The sequence below is a fragment of the Podarcis bocagei genome (genome assembly GCF_964188305.1).
Source record: "Podarcis bocagei genome assembly, chromosome: 5".
Lineage (NCBI taxonomy): Eukaryota > Metazoa > Chordata > Lepidosauria > Squamata > Lacertidae > Podarcis > Podarcis bocagei.
The window spans coordinates 69,528,689-69,555,488 of NC_138129.1; the positions used below are offsets into that span (position 1 = coordinate 69,528,689).

The 26,800-nt window shown below is 41.5% G+C and overlaps 1 protein-coding gene across 3 annotated transcripts in view; it reads right to left on the bottom strand.

The window, feature by feature from the left end:
* ADGRL4 (adhesion G protein-coupled receptor L4) overlaps positions 1-26,800 on the bottom strand; it is a 91,750-nt gene that overhangs the window by 45,211 nt on the left and 19,739 nt on the right. For all 3 annotated transcript variants that reach the window (XM_081193742.1, XM_081193741.1, XM_081193743.1), the window contains one exon: positions 3,737-3,889. In XM_081193742.1, the coding sequence (XP_081049868.1) occupies positions 3,737-3,889 (153 nt within the window). The remainder of the gene's footprint in view (positions 1-3,736; positions 3,890-26,800) is intronic.

Below are 26,800 nucleotides of genomic sequence, written 5' to 3' on the forward strand. Positions count from 1 at the left end.
GTGGAACCCTAGCCTTTAAGAGGTTAATTGGGTTGCTGGGGAATTTTGATTGTTGCCAATTCGGAGGAGGGGTCAGAGGCTTTAAATACAGAGGCCAGACGATGGGATGTCCTCTTAGCCGTTTTGCACCGGATCACCCGCCCTCCCTCCCTTTTATAGGGTGGTTTTTTGTTTTGCTCGCTTGACCTTGCTATGCCTGTCATGGGGTCGTTCGCCTTGGAGCGGGGGCCTGGTAGGAATTTTGCCATCTGGCTGATTGGCTGGTGCCATTTGGTTTTTGCCTACTGCGTAGCAAATCGTCACAACTTGTAAGGTTGGCGGTTAGGCATTGGTTAAATTGGTGCTTGGAGGGGTAAGTGCCTACCCCTCCAAATGATGCGGAAAGGGAATTCCGTTAAAGGAATCCAGGGGCTTGCCATTCTTTTCGTCCTTGTCCATGGACCTGGACTTGGGCCGTGCAAGCCCCACAGGAACATGAGGGTGAGAGGTGTGGGTCTGTGTCCCAGCTTCATCTCTCACCCAATACTTGTTTCCCACGCTGGCTTCCGGTGGTGTCCGGAAGGGACCAGCTCTGTCCTTGGGGGGCAAGGACAGATAGTCATAACCAATGCCTAAGCAACCACTCACATTTTTTGCATTTGAATAAAGTTGTGGCCAAAATTATGCCAAAAACTTAAACAAATATTGAAGTGTGCAGTGTGAATTATTTTGGGGGGTGGCATTGTGGGACTCAACACGCAAACACCCAATGCCTAAGCCAAGATCTCCCTACATCTGAATCTTTTAATAAAGTTGTGGCCAATTTCAATCCCATAGCACATGAGTCATTATTTCATCCGGGTGTCGCCTGGGGTTGGGGGGGTCTCCACTTGTCCACGCAACAACAACAACAACAACTAACAACAACAACAATAATAATGACCACTTTCTCTGTGTGATCTCCTATCAAGCCATGAATCCCATTTATGGACAACAGGGTCTCACATTCTCAAAATCAAGAACAAAATACTTATGGCATTGGGGTCAACAGTGTTAATAAAAAAGAGTTTCACAGAAGTATGAAGCAATCTTAAAAAAAAAAAAGTTAAACAGTCACCTCCATAGGCATTTATCTTATACTGGGTGTACAATGAGAAGAATTAATTAACCAGTACGAGAAAGTGTGAGAGATGTATCTCAAACAAGCTGCAATCAGCACAGGCATAATATACTTGCCAAGAGAATGTGGATTTATTGATGTTTTCCCTAGTCCCAGAGGGGGCAGCACAGCATCATGAGGAAAAATGCCAGAAGAAGAAAAAAACAACAACACAATATATATAGTTCTTCCAGAAAAGAGGAATCCATTGGGTCTATAAAAAGGTTAACGCATACATTTTTCTAGTAGATTTTTATTCAATATATATCCTAAATATATTCTGTTTCAGATATGTAAATTCCAAAGAGTACGTAACATATTGTAGAAGGGTAGACTACAGTATATTATGTTTATTTTACTTGTTAACTGTGGTTTGAGCTTGATAGGATATTGAATAGAGAAATGGGGTTCATGGCAAGCTTTTCCATTTACTATAATTTAAGGTAGCAGATATCCATGTCTGTAATGAATAAGAGCACAGAGCCGTTCCTGATACAGTAGTGAGTGGGGAGTTCTTTGAAACACCATAGCCATAGCTCAGTGTTAAGCACCTGCCTTGCATGCACTACTGTGGGTTCCAGGTTCAGTCCTCAGCCTCCCAAGGTAAGGCTTGGAGAGAACCTCACCCCAAACCCTGGAGAGGCACACCCAGTCAGTGTAGACAATCCTGATATGCATGGACCAATTGTTTGACTTGGTATAAGGCAGCTCCCCATATTCCTGTTTCAATGCACTTCTCCTGGGCTCCTGGATCCTTCAGCTAGTGAGAAGATGAATATGAAGACGTATGAAGTTAACTTGGTGAACATAGTTCTGAGAAGCTTGGACTGGGAGGACCATTTCCAAAGGCTCATCTCTCAGGAATGGGCCTTGCTGCTACACCCGCTGCTATGTCTGAATCCTGGGTATGGGGCAATGTAAGCGATATTACCCTGCAACCTTATCAGATACCCGAACCCTACTTTTTCCTTCTCTTTGCTAGAGCTCCAATTCTAGCAGGACAGGGTATGTCAATGATGGGTGACTATGAAACCTCCATTTAACTTCCTCAGAACATCAGCTATGGGGTCGGCCACCCCTTTCCCCAATTCATGGTAGGAAATGTGAGGTTGAAATCCTTCTATTAAAAAAAAAAATTATTAACCGGCCAATCAAATCAAATTAAATCACTTCACATAAATTCCGAATTACAAAGCCGAATTTTAAATTTTGTTGGGGGGACCCATATTTCAAGATCCGAAGGGGGATTCTGATCATCTTCTTGCTACTGCATTAATGTCCAAATCAGACCAAATCAGTCCAAACAGGGTTCATAATTCTATCCAGTCTTATCTTGCTGTTTCCACATCACATCTTGTTCATATATTTTCTCTTTTTTCTTTATGATCTCTTCTGATAGTCCCCTTAAGCCGATAAACACCAATATTAATCCTGTGTGAATTTTTCCGTTCTTCCAATCCTCAAATCGAGATGGTTTCCATATATCATCGCCTTCATAGATAACATCGCTCTTTCCATCATTAATCTCGCAAAACTGTCGCTCTTAAGTCCCTCTGAGGAGTTTCACCCACAATATAAAAGCAGCTCTATTTCTCTATTTCTCCTCCCAGACTCAAGACCTCCGACAGAACTTCCCAATATGGCGACGGCATTTTTAACTGCGTCATTCCAAAGCTCTTATACATTCCACACTCTTCTTAAAACATGCTTTGGTTCGAAAGTTTATCTCCACACAGCCTTAAATCCATAGCTTAAGTCCTTAAAATGACATTTCTGACTCGTGAGGGGAGGGGATTCTTGTTTAATCACATAAGGAAAGAAAGCAAAGTTTTTCCTCCCTCCCCCATCAGTCATTTGCCATACCGTATCTTGGCGTATCTTCTCATGATTTATTCTTGTCTTGTTTTATCAGAGATCTCTTCTGTTAGCAGTCTTTACTCCCCCTCCTTCCTTGAAATATGTGCATTCCTTCATCCAAATTGTTTCTTTTGAAGTTCTTGCAGCTAGTGGTGCGGATCAGGGACGGCGTCTGGGAGTGCTGGAATCCCACAGGAGGGCTTTGTGCCTAGTGCCCCGATCCCCACAAATTCGGGGGTGGTATAGGGCACAGCAGGCAAGGGCAGTCCCCCCCCCACCATCCTGGGGGGGTAGGGAGGCTAATTACTCCCATCATAGCCTCCAAATTACCTCGTGTGGGTCGGAGAGATGTTATTGTCAGCCATCTTCCAATGCGCCCCCTAGTGGCCCCCCAGAGGTTGAAATCCTTCTTATTACTTATCCAGTCAAGTGGATGGTAGACAAAAAAGGATAAGGCAGAAAAAACTATTTGTGGAACTATTATGCTTGAAATGTCCTGTGTTCTTTGTGGGATGACTGAAAAAGGTTAGCTGAGGCTAACTGAATCATGTTTATGGGAGGATATCAGAACTTACAAGTTTATGATTCAGAAGCTGAATGAAAATAGAGTGGAATATTTAAGTAGAAGTTTCATGACTGGCAACAAGAGACTCAAGCTCTACAGTTCCATACAATTTTTGGTGGTTTATATTGAACCAGAGAAAACACGCAGCAAAAGAAGCATATCTCCTGGTATCTTACCTACACAAGAAGTCCCATCATTGGTCACAAAGGTGGTATTACGATTACTTGACCGGAATCCAGGTACGCACATGCAGTAATAACTTCCTACTGTATTTGTGCAGTTGGCATTTTCTCCACAAAGTTGTGTGACATTTGTACATTCATTGTCATCTGCAAAGAAACAAAAGCAAATCATTCCCAAGCTCTATATTCAAATCTCTCTCCTCTTCTGCAGAATTCCAGGAAATTATATCTGTCTTCTGTCTTCTACTAATGGAAATGCTTGAAGAAAGGATGAATCCATTTCCAAACAACAGATTCAATATTTATCCAGACTAGAATCCTTCAATAAACACTGATTTGCTTGTGAGTTTATGACAAATACTCATTACTTGTAATTTTTTATTACAGCTGCTCTATAGCCATCAGTGAGAATGGAGAACCCACACAGTGGCTTTTTAAGAAAGAATCATAGAATTGTATAGTTGGAAGGGATCCTGAGGGTCATCTAGTCCAACCTCCTGCAACCCAACGCAATGCAGGAATCACAACTAGCTCATACATGGCTATCCAACCTCTGCTTAAAAACCTCCAAGGAACAAGTCCCCCACCTTCTTTTAAAAATAAAATAGAATTGAAATGTTCACATTTGCAGAGGTCTCTAAATCCTAAGCTATATAATTTGAACCCACATTATGTCAATATATATAATTTCCCTCCCTTTTCCATATTCAGATCTTTGCATTGCAATCCTACACGTCTCCAAAGAAGTAAGCCCTGTTGTGTTCAGTGGAACTTAGTCTCACTGACATGCGTATGGGACTGCAACCTTCATTTGCTTGCCATTACTCATTGGGTTTTTTGTGGGGGGTTTTGGTAAATGATTCATTGGTTTTTATAACAGGTTTTAAGAAAATAATGTAGTTCACATTTCTTTTGATGGAATAATTGAATTATCAGGAAAATTATAAATTCAAAATCTGGAAACTAATAGAGATGATGAACGTGTTCAGAGAGCAGGACTATGCAAGGTACAGAAAGCAGGTATTTGCTAGTTGAGTATGGTGAGATACCCCTTCATGGATCACTGCCTTGTCGTGGCAAAGGGGCTTAAATAACTCCAAGAAGCTATGAGTTATGCCGTGCAGGGCCACCCGAGATGGACAGGTCATAGCCGAGGGTTTAGGCTAAATGTGATTCACCTGGAGAAGGAACTGGCAAACCACTCCAGTATTTTGCTGAGAAAACTCCATGGACATAAAAAAAGGAGAAGCTTTGAGAAGAAAGTGACAGTTTGCGTGGACAGGCGGAGTCCCCAGATCCCGCGCGGTCCCCCGCGTCATGTGAAATAACGACTCATGACAACGTGCTATGGGATTAAATTGGCCACAACTTTATTCCCAGGTAAGATCCTCCCTCTATTGTGTGGGCAGGTAATCCCTCCCCTACCTGGCCTGGTCTCCTTGGCAACGCTTCCCCCAGGTGGGATTGGACAACTGACTGAGGTAGGCGGAGACCTCCAGGTATCCCACCTGAGGGAAGGCAAACCAAGCCTATGCTGTTGGAGCCGCTCCAGATCTAGGGGCTGCGCTCGTCCACGCAAAGGGCGCCCCCCATTTTAAGCGTGGAGTGGTCATTCCAAAGCATGCTCTGGTTCATGGGGTCACGGAGAGTTGAACATGACTAAGACGACTAAACAACAACATGGTGAGATAGCAAGAGGACAATGAATGAAAGTATATAGCTTTTTTGTAGGAACATACATATGTTTCTAGCAATTGGTGGCTGGACCTTATTGGTGCATATTTAGCTATTTAGTGTACGCATTTCCCAACGGGCTGCTCCAGATGAGTTACACCCCCTTAGCCCCTCACTAAATAGTTTGTATATTTCAGCAATCTGCTGATATTCTCATTGGCCTTGTTTGCCTTCATTTGTGCACCTCAGATTGCAATCAAAGAACATGGTGGGAGTTTTGGGGTACCCTAAGTTTTTTTTTGGCAGGGGGGAAGCACACCTTTGAATATTAGTCCAGAAACTTAAAGTGTTGCCCAAGGGACAATTAATCAACAACATTCATAGCAGCTTGCTTATTCAAGGCTGCTTGCATATACAGAAGCATTGAAGTGCCTACAGAACATGCATGCCGGGTTTTCCCCATTTACTGTCATGTTACAGACAGTTTCTGTCAGCCTATTCAAGCAAGGAACCATTCCTGGCACTGTGCTGACTGAAGGGAGAAGCATTCAGTCACTCACTGAATGTGAGAGGTTTATCAAACAGTAGAAGATAGAATCTTAATCGTTCTTTATGTGAAGGACAATTGACATTTTGTTTAAGAAAACGATGGGCTTCAATTCTTAAGTGAATGAGCAAGAACACTGCAAATGTGAGCCTTTATTTCATTTCAAGAATACATGGCTGCTTTCAACCCTCTGCTTATTATTGTATCCACCTCCTCCAAACCCTCTCTTCTGCTAAGATTCAAGTATAAAAGTTGCAACATGCTTTCCCCCCACCTTCAACTTCAGATATAAGTGGCACAGTGTAGAAAACATGCTTTTATTACAACCCTCAAGGGGTGCAAGGAAAACTCCCAAGTGGTATAAATTGTCTCGTATGGTGTTCACTATTAAAAACTTTTACAGTTTTGGCTAATTAACTTTATCATGGTGTTGGCATTACTCCCTCAACTAGATGCTTGTAAAGATTTTACTGGAGACTCATATACAGTGGTCACACTCCTGTTCACAAATTCGTTTTAGACCAGTGCTGCCATTTCCCTCCATTTTCTAAAAGGAAACAAGCTCCTTTTATTGTTTCCTTACAAGGCTGGCTTGTGTTTAGTCACTGGGCCTGACTGACTAAATTCCTGTGGAATTAAGTTGCACTCAATGACCATCTGCAGGAATGACGGACTTAAATGGACATGCTCTAAGAGGCGCCTTCTTATTTAATACTAGGAAGCCAATGAAGTTGCGCCAGCAATATTACTCTTGATTTATTTCAGCGTCAGCCCCAGGCCCTGTATAAATAGGGTAGAAAAGGATTTCTGTAATCAAGTGCCTGGAAAAAGTTAAAGCAGTTCCCCCCTTAAAACTATGCTTTATCGTGATCTCTTCCTTTTAGTTTAATTTACATTCACATTTGTATAGTGCTCAAAGTGCTTCATATATATTGAACCTGTAAGGTGGATTAGTATTATTATGCCCATTTTCTATATACTCTAATGCAGTATCATTTCTACTAAACTATTCTGGTGTTAATAACAAACATTGTCAAGCTGCCATTTATTTCAACTCTACCACCCCTTGAAATGGCAGCAATTTTAGGTTGAGCAAAATGTAGTCCTCTGCTGCTTTGTCAATCATAGTAAGCTATCTGCCCCCTCCTCAAAATATTAGAATTCACCCACCTTCCCCCCAGTCTCCAAATATCCATTTATTTTCACAGGAAATAAGTGGGTCTATAAAAATGGTGTGTGTGGAAATTTTTAGTTTGGTTTACATTTTGATATATACCTCTGCTATTTGCACTTCCTGAAATAATACATAACCCTAAATGTAGGTATCCTTGAAATCCACACTTATCCAAATTTTGTGAGGCAGCTGTCTAACCAATAATGCGTACAAAAATGAGTAAATTGGTAAAAGTGTGCATTAATAATAATAAGGGCATAAATTAGTGAAATTATCATACACAGTTGCATTACGTTAGGAGAAATTGCTTGCCAAAAAATGACTGTCACATTTGCATGACTAAAGCATTGATTGAACTGACATAGAAACAACTAGTAGCTAGTGATGTTCAGAAGGAGCTGGTAGACCTTTTCCCTCTCATCTGGAGGGCCATCCCACAGGTAGGAGAATAGACTAGGCTTTGCCTACTCTTATTTGGATATTACTGGTTATTGTAAGCAACTCTGGGAATTATTTAAGGCTGAATACTGGGGCAAAATGCTAATCCTAACCCTAAAAATTATTCTTTAATGAAATCATTTATTTTTCTGCCAGATGTACATTATGCAAAAGAAAAACTTATTGTCACATATGGTATGTGTACATAGGATTAAACCTCTATGGAATCAAGGTATGACACTTTTCAGTGTAGTTAGATGGCAAACAATTGTACTCTTGTGCTTGTTAAGTGTCTCTTGTTTCTTTACAAACAAGAAGAAGGATAGGGTGAGAAACAGAAGATGTAGAGGCCACAAGCAAGTTTCCCTGGCCTAGAAATAGCTGTGACAGCAGGAAAGCCTTCTTAAGTAAGGCAAAACACTTTAGGTACTAAGTACTTATACAACTATACTGTTTAAGTGTGCATTGTTTCTTTTTCGAAGGAGGAGAATGGGAAGCTCTCATGCACTGCCCATGTGAGTACCACTCATGTGACTTCCTAGGCACTGCCTCTAGGTTTAGCATCCACCAGCCATGTGTGAATGGTTGTACTGAAGTCAGGAGGAGTGGGTTGTAGCCACTGAAGTAATCCCATTTGAACAAGGACTTCTGCTTGTGCAATGAAACTGTCTGTTCCTCTACTTTCCTCTCTAAATATACTCTGGCTTTTCCTCCAATCTAGAGAAAATGTGGGGTGCATGAGAGGACAGAGAGGAAATGTTCCATTGTGCAAGCAGAAGTCATTCCGTGAATGGGATGTGCGAGCATATTTTTTTTAACATTACCCTTATAACCATTCTTGTTATTGGCATAAGGAAATCTGACCTTTCTAAGCCAAATTTATTTTTTAAAAAAGGATGAAAAAATTATATAAGGACAGTGAATATCTATCCTAAAATAGTCCTCTTCACTTCGTACAATATATTCAAAACATATTAATCAACAACATGTTTCTTAATAAATCAAAGTCTTGAAACGCATAACACAAATCAATTCTGGGACCCAAGGGCTTAAATTTATTCTTCAATTTTTTTAATCATAATTTACAATGCTATTGAATGCTGCATGGTTTGAGGGAAGCAGCAAACTGCAGGGTTTATAGATCGGGAATTTTGGAACCTTTGTAAACAAGTTTGTTTTTCTCATCTTGGCCAGAGTAGATATTCTTGAAAGCAATCAGGCATTCATTCTGTGGTTGCATTACTACCTGGGTTAATTATGCCCAACCAAATAACCACTGGCAAAGATACCTCGCAAGCATTGCAAAACAACGTTTGGGGAATGCACTGGAAATTTGTGAAAGGTCCAGATATAACTGAAATGCTGTTGTTATTACTATTATTTTAAATAGGGGAAAAAAGAAAACTTTACTGGACAAGCAATGATCGGTAAATATTGACTTGCTAGTGAAAAAAGCTATGTTCAAATCAGTTCTACATTTTTGTTCTTTCAGGAGTTCTATGCTGCTCAGATGCTTTGCCTGAGACACATGAAAAGGCATGAACACATTGATTGGCTCCCTCCATTCAAAGGGATGGTAAAGTCATTACAGTCAAATGCCATTGGGCTTAAGGCGTCAATGGGACTAATGGAATTCAGATACAATTTTAACAGCGTACAGCAAATTATTAACATCGTATTTTTATTTGATGGCAATGGTGTATTGTTTGCATCCTCCTTGTTCCCATTAAATGTCTCAATGCCAGGAAATCATGAATCATCCATATGGATTAATACAAATACAGTTTTCTACATGATGTCAGAAGTTATCAAGGAATGACTTGGGCACTTGCTACCTATCATAGATAGAGCTTTTTCATCATTTGAAGAACTCCCTATTAAATAATGTGTTTGCCATCATATGGCATATCACTGAATATCTATTTTTCATTCACTTAATATACAGGTTAAGTGAATGAAAAATAGATATTCAGCAGTATGCCATATGATGACAAACACATTATTTAATAGGGAGTTCTTCAAATGATGAAAAAGTAGACTAAAACCTAAATCTGTGCCAAGGCAGTCAAGTCCATTGGTTTCATCATGGTTAGTGCACAGGTTGCCCTTAAGGGCGACATATGTATAGCTTTATAAGAATTATTCTTCTAAATGTGTGTGGAAGCCAACAAAATTGATTGAGTGGCCATGAGTGGTTAAACAAAAGCCAAAATGTCAAGGGCAAGTGTTTAAACGGTGCAATAATCTGATGGTTTGATCCAAAGGGTTAAATGATCATAAGATGAGTTATGCATACCCTAGAGATGTTTGAAAAAGTCAATATTTGTGAATTCCAATATGGCCCAAAGTTATCTGTGCACTCTGGACTAACGTGCTGATTGCAACTATATAGCATTGCTCAGTGGAACTCTGTCTTCCTCTCCTCTCTCCTGCAGCCCTTACATATATTCAACACCTACTTCATAGATTTGGGAAACCTTCCAGAGCAGAGTTTGGGGGCATGCATAAAGAGGATAAAGGGAAGTCATTTTATGCAAGCAGAACTCTACTCTAGCATTGGCTACAAACCATAGTTATGCATTAGGTTTTGCAGTTCCAAATGTTGCAGAGCAATCCTCAACTCAAACTCCGCCTCCAGCATTTTTGAAAGAGAATAACATTTACAGTGCAATTCTATAAATATCCACTCACTTCTGAGTGGATATTGAGTAATGAGTAAGTCCCCTTGATTTCGTTGGTGTTGGGAAGCCAGGTAAGCAATGCTGCCCTGCCAGACTCTACTGGCTTTCCCCCCACATGTGAGTGCCATTCTGTGAGCTCCCCACATGGGTGGGGCAAATCTTGCCACTGATAAAGGCAGCGTTGTTGTTGTTTATGTTGTTAGTAGTACACACTGTGATTCTGTGGCTACTTACTAAAAATGAGTACAAGTTAACATAGTGGGACTTACAGCTACACAAATATGCTAAGAAATCCTAGCTACATGAATCTAAAAATAGATTAATTTGCGTAATGTTGTAAACCTATTTCTTGTATTCTAGCCGAAATTGTTTAAAACAAATTGTTGGCTTTATACCCTTAATGATAATTGAAAATGAATGCGCTCATGGTCAGTATTCTACACAGAGCAGGTATTTTGTATGTACTTACTTACACAGTGAGTTTTAAGATGTATAGTAAAACATGATCTAACCCGGCTGAGATAAGAAGAAATATTTTCATGGAAGTCATTTTTTCATTAAAACAGTCTGTCTCGGCTATTATTCTGAGTGGTCAGCAATACAATCAAGGACATAGCCTTGGTTACTCTTAGCTCTACAAGAGATGACTTGAGTCTTCTTTCTCACCAATGTTCCTTGCTCAGTCGCCAGACCCACCCCTTTTGCAATTCCTACTCTCATGCCATCACGGCACTGGCCTGTTGTTGCCACTGCCATCCTGGGAAGGATAGGGATACATGGTCCATAACTGCTGTTGAGGAGGTATGGGGATGAGGATGGACTGCTGGCTTCTAGTCACCCACAACACAGCCTGTATCTACTGTTAGGCTGCTGCTGAGACGGCCCAATCTTTCATTTGTCACCCCTTACAGCCAAGTTATCAGCTAACAGCTAATAAACATTACACTCATTTTACTGAATGCCCACATTCACTTAACTGGAGCTTCTACTGGAGTAGTTCTTGATAGACTCTGTCCAAAGTTTCTATAGTCAGTTTTCCTCCACTACCACAAGAGAGACGGTTCAGGCAAAAGGATGAAATTCAGCCTGATTCCGTCCAGAATAAACCTGGACACCAGGTCCCCTGTGGCCAAAACCTGTCGGGGGCGAATTTGACAGCTTCAGGCTGGAGGCCACTGAGGGGCCATCACAGCATGAAACTGGACAGCCCTGCCTCGGAAGTAAGCAGAGCCAAGGCAGCTGGGGAATACATTGATTCATTGCATCCTGCTGTTCTCCTCTGACAGCGGCTCTCTGCTGGCATAGCCTCTGGGGAAAACTGGAGCTGCCTTTACGTACTGTAACCCCCAAAGGGAAGCAGTGGTTGAAGTGGCTCACTTAACCCCTCCAAAGCAAGGAAATGAAGGCTTCCTGTAAAACAAATCCCAGCGACATTCACCCTGCTGTGCTCAGCTTGTGTAGAGGTCTCAGCACAGTGGGCAGTCTGACATATATTACCCCTTGTGCTGCTGTGCTGAGTCTCCAGTTATACAGAAGACAAAACAAGTTCATGGCCGCAGTGCCCGGATTAATCCTCACCTTGCCTTTCTTTCAGGTGGTGCCTTGAATAAAAGTTTTAAATCTATATGGATAAGAGTGAGGTTAACTCTTAAAAAAAAAGTAGAAGACCAGAATAATCATTTGTATCAGGACATGAATATTCACATGAATATGGACATGTTTACTCAAATCGTGAAGCATGGGAACATTGTATTGAAAATTCACCTGGGAATAAATTCCTTATTGCTCACAGAATCCTTTTATATTTGAAAAGGATCCTTTAACACATCAAATACCTGGAGAGGAAAAATCAGACTGTTATGAACTTAACCATACACAAAATCACTGTGGTTAGTCTGAACTATGATTTACTTGAGCAATCCAGTTTCAAAGCATGGTTTAGGAACTTGTTTTAACAAACCAAAGTTAAAATCAACCACAGCTCCCTTTTTGAGGGCAACATTAATGCTGATTTACTTTTGGTGTGGGAACTGGGCATGGAGGCTATGAGGTGGAGGCTGCATAGGTGTACTGGTGGACACACATTTATATTGCGTCAGCCCATGCGTTTGCGCAGCACTGACCTTGCCACTGCCTCTCCCCACACCGTCCAAGGAAGCAGCACCTATGCTCTCTGCCAGCTGCTCCTATAAAGACATTTCCAATTTTGATTGGAAAGAAGATACATGCTGATACATAATTTGCCCAGTTCCCTCCTGTCTCATGGATTCATGCCCATAATTTCTCATTATCTAACTTGATTAATCTAGCTCCTCGTCTTCTTTATTTTTGAGTTTTCCTTGATATCTGGCCGACTGAATACTTTACTCGCAGCTGAGCTGAGCTTTAATGTGTTTTGCTCTTTTTATGTTGTACAAATGAAAGATTACAAATGAAAGTTTTTCTTCTGAGGATACTTCCTAAGCAAGGCTGAATTGTTCTTTGTGGCTAACCAAATTGTTTCCCTCCTTAGAAATACTCATCCCAATCATGCTATTTCTTTTGTGAAGCCTGATCTTAAAATTTAGAAATGGGGTTTTGGGGAATGGGTTACTGGTTGGGGTGTGAAAACTGAAATTGCGTGCCCAGCCACAGAGTCCACCATCCAGCACGCCCAACCGCTAAAGGGGGTGAAATAACTGGACAACGCAACTGACTGGGGTTTAAAATGGCCAAAACTTTATTGATTTCAGATGTAGGAAGCCTTGGCATAGGAATTGGGCATGGTTAAAGCAGCAAACAACTTAAATGAAGGTTGGGGAAAGGGTGGGTGATGCTCCCGGCTGACTGGATGAGGAGGGCAGGGTAGGCTTTATTGTTGGCAAGTGGAACTGAATGAAACCTGCCTCCCTCAGGTCCACTCACCAAGCCACACCCCCAGAGGCCATTGCGAATTAGCGCATTTGAATCGGCGAGTTTGGCGGGAACCCTTGAGCCTCTGCAGTGGCCAAGGGGTGTGTGATATGCACAGGTAATGACATGCAAGTGTGAATGAGCTAGTCAAGATCTCGAACATCAATGATAACAGTTTCACATAGCAAGCCCAATTCTTTTCCTGTGGAGTCAGTTCACAAGTTCATCTCCCCGTGACCAACTGTTGACGAATCAAGGATCAAGCTCCAAAGTTTGTCTAAGTCTCACAGAGTGCAGAGTGCCTTTGCTAACAACTCCTCGTTCATTTCAGTCATACGTCTAAGAGTAATTTGAAGTATGTGTCGATTACAGAATCCATTTCATGGATTCAGGATAAAACAGAAGCATTTTCTGTACGCTACAAGAAGTGACGGCTCTCCCCCAGAAAAAAACATGTTGAGCAAGACCTCACAATGGGATGTCACATTTGAGATGTTCCCCTACCAAATGTTCCCAACTCAGGAAGCCACAATAATCATGAAATCAACATTGTTCTGAGCCCTAACCAGTCACAAAAACAAAGAAACAAATCATTGGAGGAATACAAACGTTAATGCGGCTGACATTTAAAATAGCTGATAAGCTTATCCAGTGGTATTTAATACAATGAGTATATAATTAGAAAATATAATAACTTAAGGGGGGCATTTCTTTATACTCTTTATCTTTCATTCATTTTTCTTAAGTAATAATTTTTTTGAGGGGTGGGGGAGAACTTAAGGGGGCTTGTGTTTAGCAAAATGGGTTTAGACATCCAGCTGAGACCCTTCCATTATTGGGGAGCCTTATATGGAGGGCTTATGTGCATTCAGCTTATTATAAGTAAGGAAGCCTCTCTCTCTGCAGATAGAGGTCTTTCCTCAACATGTGCATATCACATGTGACACTGTATGGTGGGGCCAGCAGGAAAGTGCTTGCATCCCCTCCACACACTGAACCCTCTAACTGTATGAGAATCACGGGCATATTGCCCCCTGCCCCCCTGCAGCACGCAAACCGTACACATTTAGAGGCCTCCACAAGTCTAAGGGTAAAGGTCTGAAGTGAGAAGCCCCCTCTATTCATGCGGGCTCCCGACGTGATATTAGAACCTGGTACTATCACAATAACTACATGTGAAATTTTCACACATCTAGAAAATACAGTAAATTCTCTTAATCATTTGCCTGCCTGTGCATAAGAGGCATGGTTATGTTACTTGGTTAATTCTCTAGAAAACTGTTTCAGGAAGACTTTTCTATATGATCCCCATAGAAATCCCATTTACACTGCTACATATTGCACACAGCTGTTCCTGCTCTGCAGTTACCAATAAAAAGGACTCGGAGAGCCCCAGAGAACGCAGCAAAGAAAGGCACATAAAAGGCTACAAAGAAAGCACAATTTAATTGTTTCATAGGACATATTTTTCCAGATTTAATAGGAAAAATACAGATATTTGTCTGAACTGAAATTCTGTCAGTAAATATAGGAAATGTACTTGTTGCACTTTGCTCACAAGCCCTCCATTTTTTGTGCAGTTCTGCAAAACATCAGAAACAGAATAACAATCCTCTTGATATAGGCCAGCCATGGATGCATGGATTCCTTCTGCATCTGTGAAGCAACTCTTGCGCTGCTTCTAACAACCCTTCAGCTGGTCTTTGGTTGGCTATTGGCTTGCTTGCTAAGACTCATTCAGAACAGATCATTTCCTAGACACAGCAGTGTAAATTCTTGCAGATGGATCAAGTTGTCTTTGGACTTAAAATCTCAGAACGTCATCACTAAAGCAAATGTATAACCATTTTGACTAGTATCTATTGGTCAGATTTAAACAGGCGACATATATTTTAGATTAACACATTTTAAAGATGTTATTTGGCACATATTTTTAAATACAGTGTCACCTACATTTCTTTTCCCTTTATCCCATCATTATTTGATATAGAGCAGCAGCAAAAGATTTCTAGTTATTATGTGAAATGTAGAGTGGGTTCTCATGAATTAATCTCTTGACCCAGAAGAGCAGATCAAAAAGCTCCATGCTCTGCTGTGATATGGTAAAACTTACTTTCTACCTTCAGGAAAGCAGGAGAATCCAAAGGCCAAAGGTATACTTAGTTGTAGGCCTTATTCATAACCCACAAGATAATCATTCTTCTTCTGTACATTTCTCCTACGCGCCGTTCAAAGCCTACTGCGACTGGAGCCTTCGTCATTGTGCACTTTCACATTTAAATCTCTTCCTCTGTGAAAGGGTACTGACAGTATTCCAGGTTTCTCATCTGTATTTCAGACACTACTTAGATCAAAGCAAGGAAAAGGTCAACGCATGAACCCTAGAATTAAGTTGTTTACGCTCCCACATGCGACACACAGGAGCTACAGAGCAAGGACACCCAAGGCAGCATAAACAAATCGAATACCTTTTCCTTCCTTGTTCCCTGAAAATACTGTTCTCGGTTCCTAATCAGAGTGTTGCAGTATATTTTCCAGCCAAAAAGATTCTTTCAAATTCTTTTGTCCATCAATCACAACAGAGAAGTGCTAGTTGCAAGATAATTGCAAGTTGCCAGACCCACCAAGGGCATCCTCAAGTTCCCAGCTTCTTTGCCTAGACAGTGGCTGGCCCTGACAAGCATTTTATTAGCGGATGTGTTGTTGTCCTCATCAGATAAAATTATATTGTGTGTCCCCCCCCCCCACTTTGCTTTTACAGCTCTGGGCTTTTCCGTTACTGGACCAGAACTATCAACAACGTAATTGGGAATGGATGCAGGGACAGTTTATGTGGTTTGCAGGCAATGTCAACCAGTGTAATAATCATACTTTTATTTGAGAAAAATGGCACATGGTTTATGTTGCAGTTTCTTCCTGTCAAAACATAATTGTAGAGTCATTTTGTTTGTCTGTGTTCCTTTCCCAAGGGTGGGGTGGGGTGGAGGAAGTAGATAAAGAGAGGGAGAGAGAAGGAGGGAGAGAGTTCCTTCAGAGAAAACATTTAATTGAGAAACGCAAGCCACTTTTTAAAAACCCAATTCTAAAAACCAATCCAGTTTTTATATATATAAAAAAACGCAGTTGCAGAGATAGGCAACAACTAGTTTCTACATTCATTGTTCTTCACAATGAATTATTCACCTTTCACAAGTATATATCTTATTTCCACATGCCTGGCTAGATCGTATAAAAACTGAAAGCTAATAAAGAAAACCATTTCTGCGGTATGAAACAACTAGTGTAATAATAATAGTATGAAAGCCCATTTAATTTTCCATTGAAATTCTGTTCTGACATGGTGGATACCTCCTGAATTCCAAAACAGTCAATTTATTACTGTTCTATCTGTATCTTACTACAATATCACCTTGGAAATAAATTGATAAGCTCAGCACTTTTTTTGTTTAATCTCATGCTTGCAAACACTGGCTGGGGATGAATTGTCATACAAGCTTCCATGTCAGTATCATGGAGGAATCACATTTAGAAATGGGTTACGATTCTTTCGGTGGAGTGTGGAATGGACTGACAAGAATTCAGGTGATGTCAAAGCATCCATGTCACTCACCCTGAACTAATATTAATAGGGATTTGTTTGCTTTGTGCAACAGATAAGGAATCTCAGAAAGCCAGGCCAACAGCACCTATGCAGAGGTCACAATAAGTTCTAAAGATCCATAGCAGGGAATTTCTTCCTCTTTTGCACAAATAGGCTAATTTTCTACACGTGCAATGATTAGGAGCAGCCACCTTATACTAAATTGGTTGGTATTTGTCTGTCTCAGGAGATGATGGAAGAGTGAGCCTTCAGGGGTTAAGTCAAACTGTAGGAGAGTTACAGTGCTTGCTGTGGCTGTAGACACCAATATGGGAGAGGCGTATTTTGTTGCAGCTGGGGCAGAAGAAGGCATCCGTTGTGCAGATGCAGGTTTACCACATTATTTCCCCCCTAAATTATCTAGTCCAGATTACAGTGACTTTGCAAGGTATCAGTCAAAGGCCTTTCCTTCATCTGGTACATGAGATTCCAAGGGAACTAACCAAGGCTCCAGCAATGTGTTCTACTGCCGAGCTACACCATTTTCCAATGGGCTGATCTCTCTTTGTGTACATAGTATTCTTCTTACTCATAGGAAAGAATATGTATCTGTCCACAAGCAGTGCTAAAGACCAATTTAAATGTTATCGATACCATATTAAGATAACAAGTGGAGCTCACTGTGGTGTGGATGATACTCATCATGGGCCCAAATGTGTGTGATCTTTTCTCCACACTATTGCTGTTGGTTGTTAGGGATAGATACACACTTCTGGCAGGAAGAGACTAATCTATTGGAATGATTCATGAAGTGAAAAGCTTTTGTTTTCTTTCAGGTAATTCTGGTTAAAGTCAAGATGACAAGACATTGCAGCATATATGGTTAAACCCTCCTGTACCACTATCGCCTGTGGTGTGGATGAGGAATAAAATGTTTGAAAGCTACCACATGGAAAAAAGCAACTCAATCCATTCCTGCCTGTGGAAAGCTAGCTTATCAGGAAGAACTGTTTTCACATAGTTTTTTACCCTGACATACTAGCTTGTCAGATGCAGGAAGTGAGCAACGCGCATTTTTTATCTGCATTCTGAAATCCAGATGAACTGAACTGACTGCATGATTGCATTCCCAAGAGCACAATTGCATTAGTTTTCCATGCTCCTATTTTGAAGTTTGAGGGCTAGGTGGAGAAAAGAACATGACGTCCCTCTATGAGCGGGGATTATGTGGTACTTTGGGACATAGTATAACTCACTAAAACAATGCAGAGGATCTTGACGTGTTAAGTCATATTTCCCCAAGGAATATGGCCTCAAACAATGGGGAAATCAGGAGTCTGTCACTAAGAAAAGATAAATCTGAACAACACAAACATAGTGAACACAAAAGTCTATGTAGGAGATGTTTACAGTTACTAATTGTACAATTACTGAGAAATCTCTTGCTGATAATATAAACAGATGATCTTAATTAATTGAACAGCTTAATTCCAGTGGGTGGAAGTGACAACATCAACACTTTTGATTGTCTGCTTCCCATAGGAAACATTGTCTTCTTTTTCTTTTTAAAAATGTAAGGCATCTATCGCTAGAAGAAACAGGGTCCTCCTGTGTGAGCTCATGTTTTGTTCCAGGACCTACAACAGGATTTATGTAACGTGATCAAATTGCCCTTTCACGTCAACCATATTTTTCAACATCACTGTTTCCACAGGCACTTCTATGCAAAGTAAAACCTGTTGCGGCTGCCTCTCTTATGATGCATGTAATCCAGAAACTAAAGCTAGAAACTAAAGAAAAGAGAGCATTCAGGATGAGGAAGGGGGAGGAAAGCTAAGATAGTGTATTTTCAACATGTTTCCTTAAAAAAAAATAGGGGAGAAAAATTGGTTGACATGCCAAAGTTGGTACTGAGCAAGCCAATGTTTGGATTCCAATTCTGCATGGTATCTCCTGTAGTTAAACCACTCCAAACACACACATTTATCCCCCGCAAGAAAGTTTGAGGCCTGCTAAAAACATGTTCATAAGCCCCTAGGACATTGCAAGAGTTCCTACCATTGTTTATCAGAAAAGGTTCCTGTGTACCTAAATGTTACATACAGGTAGTTGCATGAAATGTGACAAGTTCCACTTGGCCATCTCTGGATATCTATGCTGCATTCAAGTGTGTGTGTGTGTGTGTGTGTGTGCGCGCGCGCAACTTCACAAAATGTAGACCTGATTCAGGAGAAGGAGAAGGAGTATTAGACAATGACAAGTGTAGTGATATGAATGGTTGTCAGAAGTGGACACAAATAAAGTATGATTACTTGCTAAGCTTGCCATTGTTTCCCATTCTCATGGGGTTTTATGAAAAATCTACAAAGATTGACCTTTTTTTACACAACTGCAATTTTCTGCTTAAAGTCCTCCAAATATTGTATCTGTAAACCACTCCCTAATTCACATAATGTGGATTCAGAATGTGCTGAAGTGGGTCATTGAATGTGTCACCCAGTTGTTAGTTCTCAATTCAACACAAAGTTGATCATACCATTGTATTAAGTAAACTTGAGATTGCTCTTAATCTCTCTCGATCTCTCTCTTCTTGAAGCTCCCCCCCCCCAAAGGCTTAGAGCAACAAAAGAACTCCAGAAAAATGGCACCAAGCAAACTACATCATGTCAGAGATTCCACCCATCACTGACAGCCTGGATCTTAAAAGCCCTCTCCAACGATAGATCTCACAACACTTCCTAAAGTTGATTTTACTTTTATTCAGGTCAATCTTCAATCAAGACAGTTCCATAACAGAGAAGAAGCAAGCCAATAAATTTCAAGATCCCTCCACAATGAAAGACAGAGTCAGGAATAAATACGCTCATTGATGACCTGGGAAGAGACCAGCTTTCTCCAAGCTGGTTCCCTCTAGGTGTTTTGGGCTTCAATTCCTATTAGCCCCAGCCAATGGCTGGGGAATTTGTAGTCAAAAACGTCTAGAGGGCACCAGGTTGGAGAAGGCTGAAACAGACTAATTTGTCCATTCGGAACACAATGTAAGAAGTGCAAACACTTAAAATATTTCCTGCCTCTCTCAGCTCCCTGTTTCCTGCAACATTTTCTCATGCTAAGCAGTAATTTCTTTATTCTCACGTAACAAACATTACAGTTAGCCTGGAGTGCTGCTGAAAAATGGCTCCCCTCTGATAAATGACCTCTGCCTCAGCCTAAACTTATAGAACTGCATCCCATGTGGGATCTCAGCTATTTCAAGGCCCCTGATAACAACAGCCACTAGAGGCTCAAAACACGATTGCAGGAATCCAAATGCTAAGTAGTTGTACACATGGTGATCAGCATGTGAGGCCATTTCAATGCTTGTTGTGTGCGCTGCAGCGTTTTCAGAAAAAGTTGGCTTTTGAGCTCTTGACTCTATTTTCTTCTATTTCTTTGTCAGAGAAACAGGTTGCACAATATGCAGAAGGATGAGTTTGCAAGGAAAATACGTTTTGCTTCATAAAGCTCTTTCAGTGCATCCACTTCCAGTGAATAGATTGCCCTTTGCCCACTGCCCTGACTTTCAGATTTTTAGAATACATGGCAATGCTATTGAATCTGAAGGAAATGCAAATAGCAGTCATCTGTGGCAGAGACCCAAATCTCCCCTGTGTTGTTGTCATTTGGGGCCCTTCCAGGCTGTCATGATTTTCTGGTGGTACTGAATCACATACCAGCAAATCCAGGCTACACAATTATAGCTGATTGGGAGATATCTGGCAACAAACCCATTCTTGGGCAAGGTGATTGAGCGAGTGGTTGCTGAACAACTCCAGGCACGCCTGGAAGAAGCGGACCATTTGGATCCCTTCCAGTCGGGATTCAGGCCTCATCATGGGACTGAAACTGCCTTGGTCGCACTGGTTGATGATCTCCAGCGGGCTAGGGACAAAGGTGAGAGCTGTTTCCCAGTTCTGCTGGATCTCTCAGCGGCGTTTGATACCATCGACCATAACATCCTTCTGGACCGTCTTGAGGGGCTGGGAGCTGGGGGCACTGTTATACAGTGGTTCCGCTCCTTTCTCCTGGGTCGTGTTCAGAAAGTGGTGGTGGGGGATAAGTGTTCAGACCCCTAGGCTCTCACTTGTGGGGTGCCTCAGGGTTCTGTCCTCTCCCCCATGCTTTTCAACATTTACATGCAGCCGCTGGGAGAGATCATCAGGAGGTTTGGGCTGGGTGTCCATCAGTATGCAGATGATACCCAGCTCTACCTCTCTTTTAAATCAGAACCAGTGAAGGCGGTGAAGGTCCTGTGTGAGTGCCTGGAGGCGGTTGGAGGATGGATAGCGGCTAACAGATTGAGGTTGAATCCCGACAAGACAGAAGTACTGTTTTTGGGGGACAGGAGGTGGGCAGGTGTGGAGGATTCCCTGGTCCTGAATGGGGTAACTGTGCCCCTGAAGGACCAGGTGCGCAGCCTGGGAGTCATATTGGACTCACAGCTGTCCATGGAGGCACAGGTCAAATCTGTGTCCAGGGCAGCTGTTTACCAGCTCCATCTGGTACGTAGGCCGAGACCCTATCTGCCTGCGGACTGTCTCGCCAGAGTGGTGCATGCTCTGGTTATCTCCCGCTTGTACTACTGCAATGCGCTCTACGTGGGGCTACCTTTGAAGGTGACTCAGAAACTACAACTAATTCAGAATGCGGCAGCTAGACTGGTGACGGGGGGTGGCCGCTGAGACCATATAACACCGGTCTTGAAAGACCTACATTGGCTCCCAGTACGTTTCCGAGCACAATTCAAAGTGTTGGTGCTGACCTTTAAAGCCCTAAATGGCCTCGGTCCACTATATCTGAAGGAGCGTCTCCACCCCCATCGTTCTGCCCGGACGCTGAGGTCCAGTGCTGAGGGCCTTCTGGCGGTTCCCTCATTGCGAGAAGCAAAGCTACAGGGAACCAGGCAGAGGGCCTTCTTGGTAGTGGCGCCCGCCCTGTGGAACGCCCTCCCACGAGATGTCAAAGCGATAAACTACCACCTGACATTCAGAAGACATCTTAAGGCAGCCCTGTTCAGGGAAGTTTTTAACGTGTGATATTTTAGTGTATTTTTGGTTTCTATGGAAGCCTCCCAGAGTGCCTGGGGAGGCCCAGCCAGATGGGCGGGGTATAAATAATAAATAATAATTCTTCTTCTTCTTCTTCTTCTTCTTCTTCTTCTTCTTCTTCTTCTTCTTCTTCTTATTATTATTATTATTATTATTATTATTATTCCCCCCAAAGATTGGACTATATAAGGAAAGTGTTGATAAAATGCACCAGAAGGTGTGGAATAATGCTGGCTTTGATGCAATGTCAGCAAAATATTTGCAAACAAATCAAAATGAATGTCTAGAAGCATGCTTAGTAAAATCAAATAAAATCCTGTTGTCTTCTTAAAACGACTGCAAGTAATCTAAGGCCCCATCTGTGCTAGACATTTAAAGCCATATCATGCCACTGTATACAGTCATGGCTCCCCCCCCCCAAAAAAAAAGAATAGGGGAACTGTAGTTTGTTGGGTGTGCTGGGAGTTGTTATAAGATCCTTATTGCCCTCAGAGAGCTACAATTCCCAGAGCTCCCTAGGAAGAGGAATTGGTTGTTAAACCACTCTGGGAATTGCAGCTCTGTGGGGGTGGAAATTTGCTTCTTAAGAAAGACAGCTAAAAATTCAGAAAGGCTGCTGAAATATCTCTGAGGAGCCAAAGGCCCCAAAGGGAGTTGCTGTGAATACAGTCCTATTCTGAAGATGAGTATACGCAAGAAATTCAGGACGACTATCACAGCCACTATATGCCAGCCCCAGACAAGTTGTCCCCATGATTGAGTGGGCCCGGCACATGATGTGTGTGTGTGTGTGTGTCACATTGTCCGGAGGAGGTCAAGTACTCTGGAGGAGCTGGCCACCAAAGCTGTGCCACAACTCAGCTCTTGGCCTCCTTCACCCCCTCAACATTGAGGGGACTGGCCCCTTTCCAACAAATATGGATGGGCCAAAGACACCTTCACCCCCTAGAGTTGGCACACATGGCCCTAGACACCTACTTTACACAGCAGTTGTGCAATGAATGATTCACTCGAGGATACTGAAAAGGCCCATAATGACACACACATATAAAGGAGTACTTTCCTGAACACACATTGATCACTCCTTTTAAATTTAAGATCACAGTATCATTCTAAAGAGAGAGATATGTCCAACTTTTTCAAATGTGTGGCTATGATTGGCCTAGGAATCAGAGGATAGTTTCTTAAGGCTAGAATAAAAGCAAGTGGTCTTGGGTATGAAGCAATAGATCCCCCTCAAAGTGCACAGTTTATCGTATTTTTGCAATTTAGCTGAATGGAACAATGAATTTAATAAAGTTTATTCTTTAGCTACTATGGATAATATATATCCTTTTCTCTTAATAATCAAATTGCATTAAGGTAGAGGCTATTTACCAGATACGGAATGTAACTGAACAACAGGGAGACTATTTTAAAATTACTTTTAAAAAAAAGTAACACCACCAAAACAGTATAGATGAATAATACTGGAATGATGATATTTAGAACAATGTTTTGGATTCTCTTTACTGCTTCCATTTTAATAGCAAGTTTCATGTATATTTTAACCACCAAAGAAATGAACCTCTGCAGCAAAGGCAGACATAGAAACTGTTTAAGCACTGTGCTGCTCAAAATAAGAAAAAGCTCCATGGGTATTGCAACCAATAAAACCAGCCATAATGCTTTTCTTCTCCCTTCACTGATGTTAAACACTGCAATAAGATAATGTCCTTACGATTTCCTAAATCTCCTCAATAAGGAGGATATTACCTACTTATTTAATTATTGAATCTCCTGTGACAGAGGAAGCTTTACTAGTAGCAGATCTAAGTCTGCTACTTTCCCTTTCTCATTAAAGTGCTTTTGCTTAATAATAGCTGTAAGACCCACTTGGCAATAGAAAAGCAATGGCAAATACTGGCAGAAAGTTGGGATTGATAAGGGGCAGGTGTTATGTGGTATTTATTTAGCACCAGAACTACACAATTTGTGGTCTAGTATTAGTTTGAGATTTTGTGCAGTCCTTGGATCACAAGACACCCTTATTGGACCCCTCCCCTGAGTACAGCCATCTCCTTTCTACTGGACACTGCACTTTCATGTGGTCTCCCTCTGAGTCAAGTCCACACCATTGCCAAGAAGTAGAAGGTAAGGCAAGTGGGTGGCTCCTGCCTGCTGCCTGCTGCTTCTCATTTGAGATTTCCCCCTACAATCAAGCAGTATACGCCTCGCACCATGGCAAAAAACATGGGGCACCTTTGTCTGGCAGCGCTGAGGCCCATATTTGGGGACAGCAAAATACTGGGGAAGGTTATATGTGGGGGCACTGGTGGAGCCAATCCACCAGCAGCACACCTCCCTCCATGCTGCTCCACCCCTCATGGAAAACCACTGCCAGGAAGCTATGGTTGTGGTTCCACTCCACCAGATCAGCTTCTTCTAGTTTGGCTCACCTAAAGGTGGGGAGATGTAGAGAAAGAAACAGCGCAGAAGCAGACCCAGAAGGCTCTTGGGGGAGGTCATTAGTGGTCCATTGATGGAATGTGAGCTTTGGCAGATACACCAAGCCCAAGATTGTTCTCCAGGCATGTAAAATATCTTGGTAGAGTCTCTGGTTTGTGGAGGGCAGGGCTGCTAAACCTGTGGGTAGGGCAGCTGTCATGCACTTCATGGACCAATCTACATGACTGTTAAGCTTTGTTTGCCTTGGTCTGATTTATAGATTTATTTACATTTCTGCCACTTTATTCCCAAAGGCAGGTCAGAATACATGCCAAAAGAGGACATAATCTCTTCTGCACGCACACTTGGAATGACAATATGAATCTGCCAGGGCAATGTAAGCACAAGGCATGCTTGCATGAGCCAACTACCTGTTTATACAATAGGATGTACTCGATGTTCAGCTAATGAGACTTTCCTTTACGCTATGCAGCTGTATAAATAGTGCCAGTTTACATGTTCCACCCCCTTCATATCTATTTCCTAGACTGGGCACACAGAGACCTCCCAGTCAGGATATGGCTTTTGTAACCCTTTTGTAGTCCTATGCTAAACATCTATCATGCTATGAAGACTGAAGTCTTGGTAAAAATATTGCACAATTGTTTGGCTCTGCTTTGAAAAAGCTGGGGTGGAGTTCACTGTGGGAGGCCAGTTCTTACTACCGGCAAACTTATCATAATAAGAAATCAGGTCAATTAAAACTATTTCACAATTACTGCCCAAAATCTCTGCAAGCTCGACTTGATGTCCACTTTAGAAAAAAATAGATCTGAGCTTCCTTTTCACTTAACAGCTACTGCCTGCGTTCCTGCCTCCGACTACTCTAGATGGAAAGTCATATTAACTTTGAAAAGTGTTCCTGTGAATAGACTTTCAAGTCAATACACATTTGAAGCTATTTGTTTTCCTATTTTCACTGTGGTTGTTATGGAAATAAGATTCTTTCTGCATGCACTATGAACTGCTTATGCAATAAGACTGCAGAACCGATATCACGCATTTGACTAAATTTTATATTAAACATTTATACCACATTGCTCCTGCCTCTGCAATAAGGATAAATATCTAAATTTCAATCATTAAAATATTAGGTTTGTGATGCACTAGGAACAACCCCCCCCCCGATTTTATACTGAGCATGACTCTAGCAAACATGTAATGAACATCTGCACTGTAAGATGGATCACAATGAAAATTTCCTCATCTGAATGTCTCCCCAGTTGTTAGGATTCTGAATGATCTGAAATTATTTTTTGAAGTTGTTTCCCATGCATTAGCAGGTTTTGTTCAGGTCTTTTGCGCATGCAAGCTTTGTGGCAGTTTTTGGTTATGTCTTTTTCTCCCTTGTGGTTGCTTGTGGTTGATGTGCAGAAGCCCATCTGGGCCTCAGTTAACGCACTGCAGAAAGAGGAATACTGATGTAATCATTCCATCACATTGAAGATTTCTTTTGTGCACTGGTTTGCAATCAGGGTGCATTGGTAGTTGTGCACATTGGTATAATAAGTAACAGGAAAAGGATGCGAACTGAAAACTATGAGAGGCTGTTCATGTGCAAGCACTGAAATTTATTTTAAGAAATTGTCCAAGATATACCAGAAAGAGGAAACGCTGAATGTAGGGCATCTAATATTTGTGGAAAGTGGGTTATAAGATGTTTTTGGTTTTGTTTTATTACCGGTATGTATTTTGTTTTCACATTTTTGTATTTTCATGTTGTGAACGTCAGATGAAGGGCAGGATATAAATGTAGTAAATAATAATAAATGAAATCAATCTAGAATGAATCTATGGAAAAATAATGGAATTGAAGGAGGGAAAGGTATATCTGCTCGTACCTAGACTGTAGCTTTCTGTACCCCAAGTTCAGTACTAAATAAAAATGTCCCTGGAAAGTACATTTGGCATGATGAATATACAGTGGTATCTCAGGTTAAGTACTTAATTTGTTCCGTAGGTCCATACTTAATCTGAAACTGTTCTTAACCTGAAGCACCACTTTAGCTAATGGGGCCTCCTGTTACTGCCACGCCGCCGGAGCCCGATTTCTGTTCTCATCCCAAAGCAAAGTTCTTAACCTGAAGCACTATTTCTGGGTTAGCGGAGTCTTTAACCTGAAGCGTATGTAACCTGAAGCGTATGTAACCTGAGGTGCCACTGTAAAGCTAAATATGCATAGCCAGTGTTGATCACTCAGTTATACCCATCAGAATAATGGAGAGATGGATACCAATTTCAATTCAAGACCTCTTTCGTGAGATGTGTGAGGATTGTCCTAGAATAATGAGATCATTAGTTGTCTATGGTGACATTATATGCATTGCCTCTCTAGCTTTTCTTCATGCAGATACTTAAAGGATCACTTCATCATGTCATCCTACAAACACCAAAGACTGCATCTGAATGAACCTTGACAGCAAGGAAACAACATCACTATTAGTTAAATTTTATTTGTTAAGAATATTTGTATCCTATCTTTCCAGTGGAATGTTGTT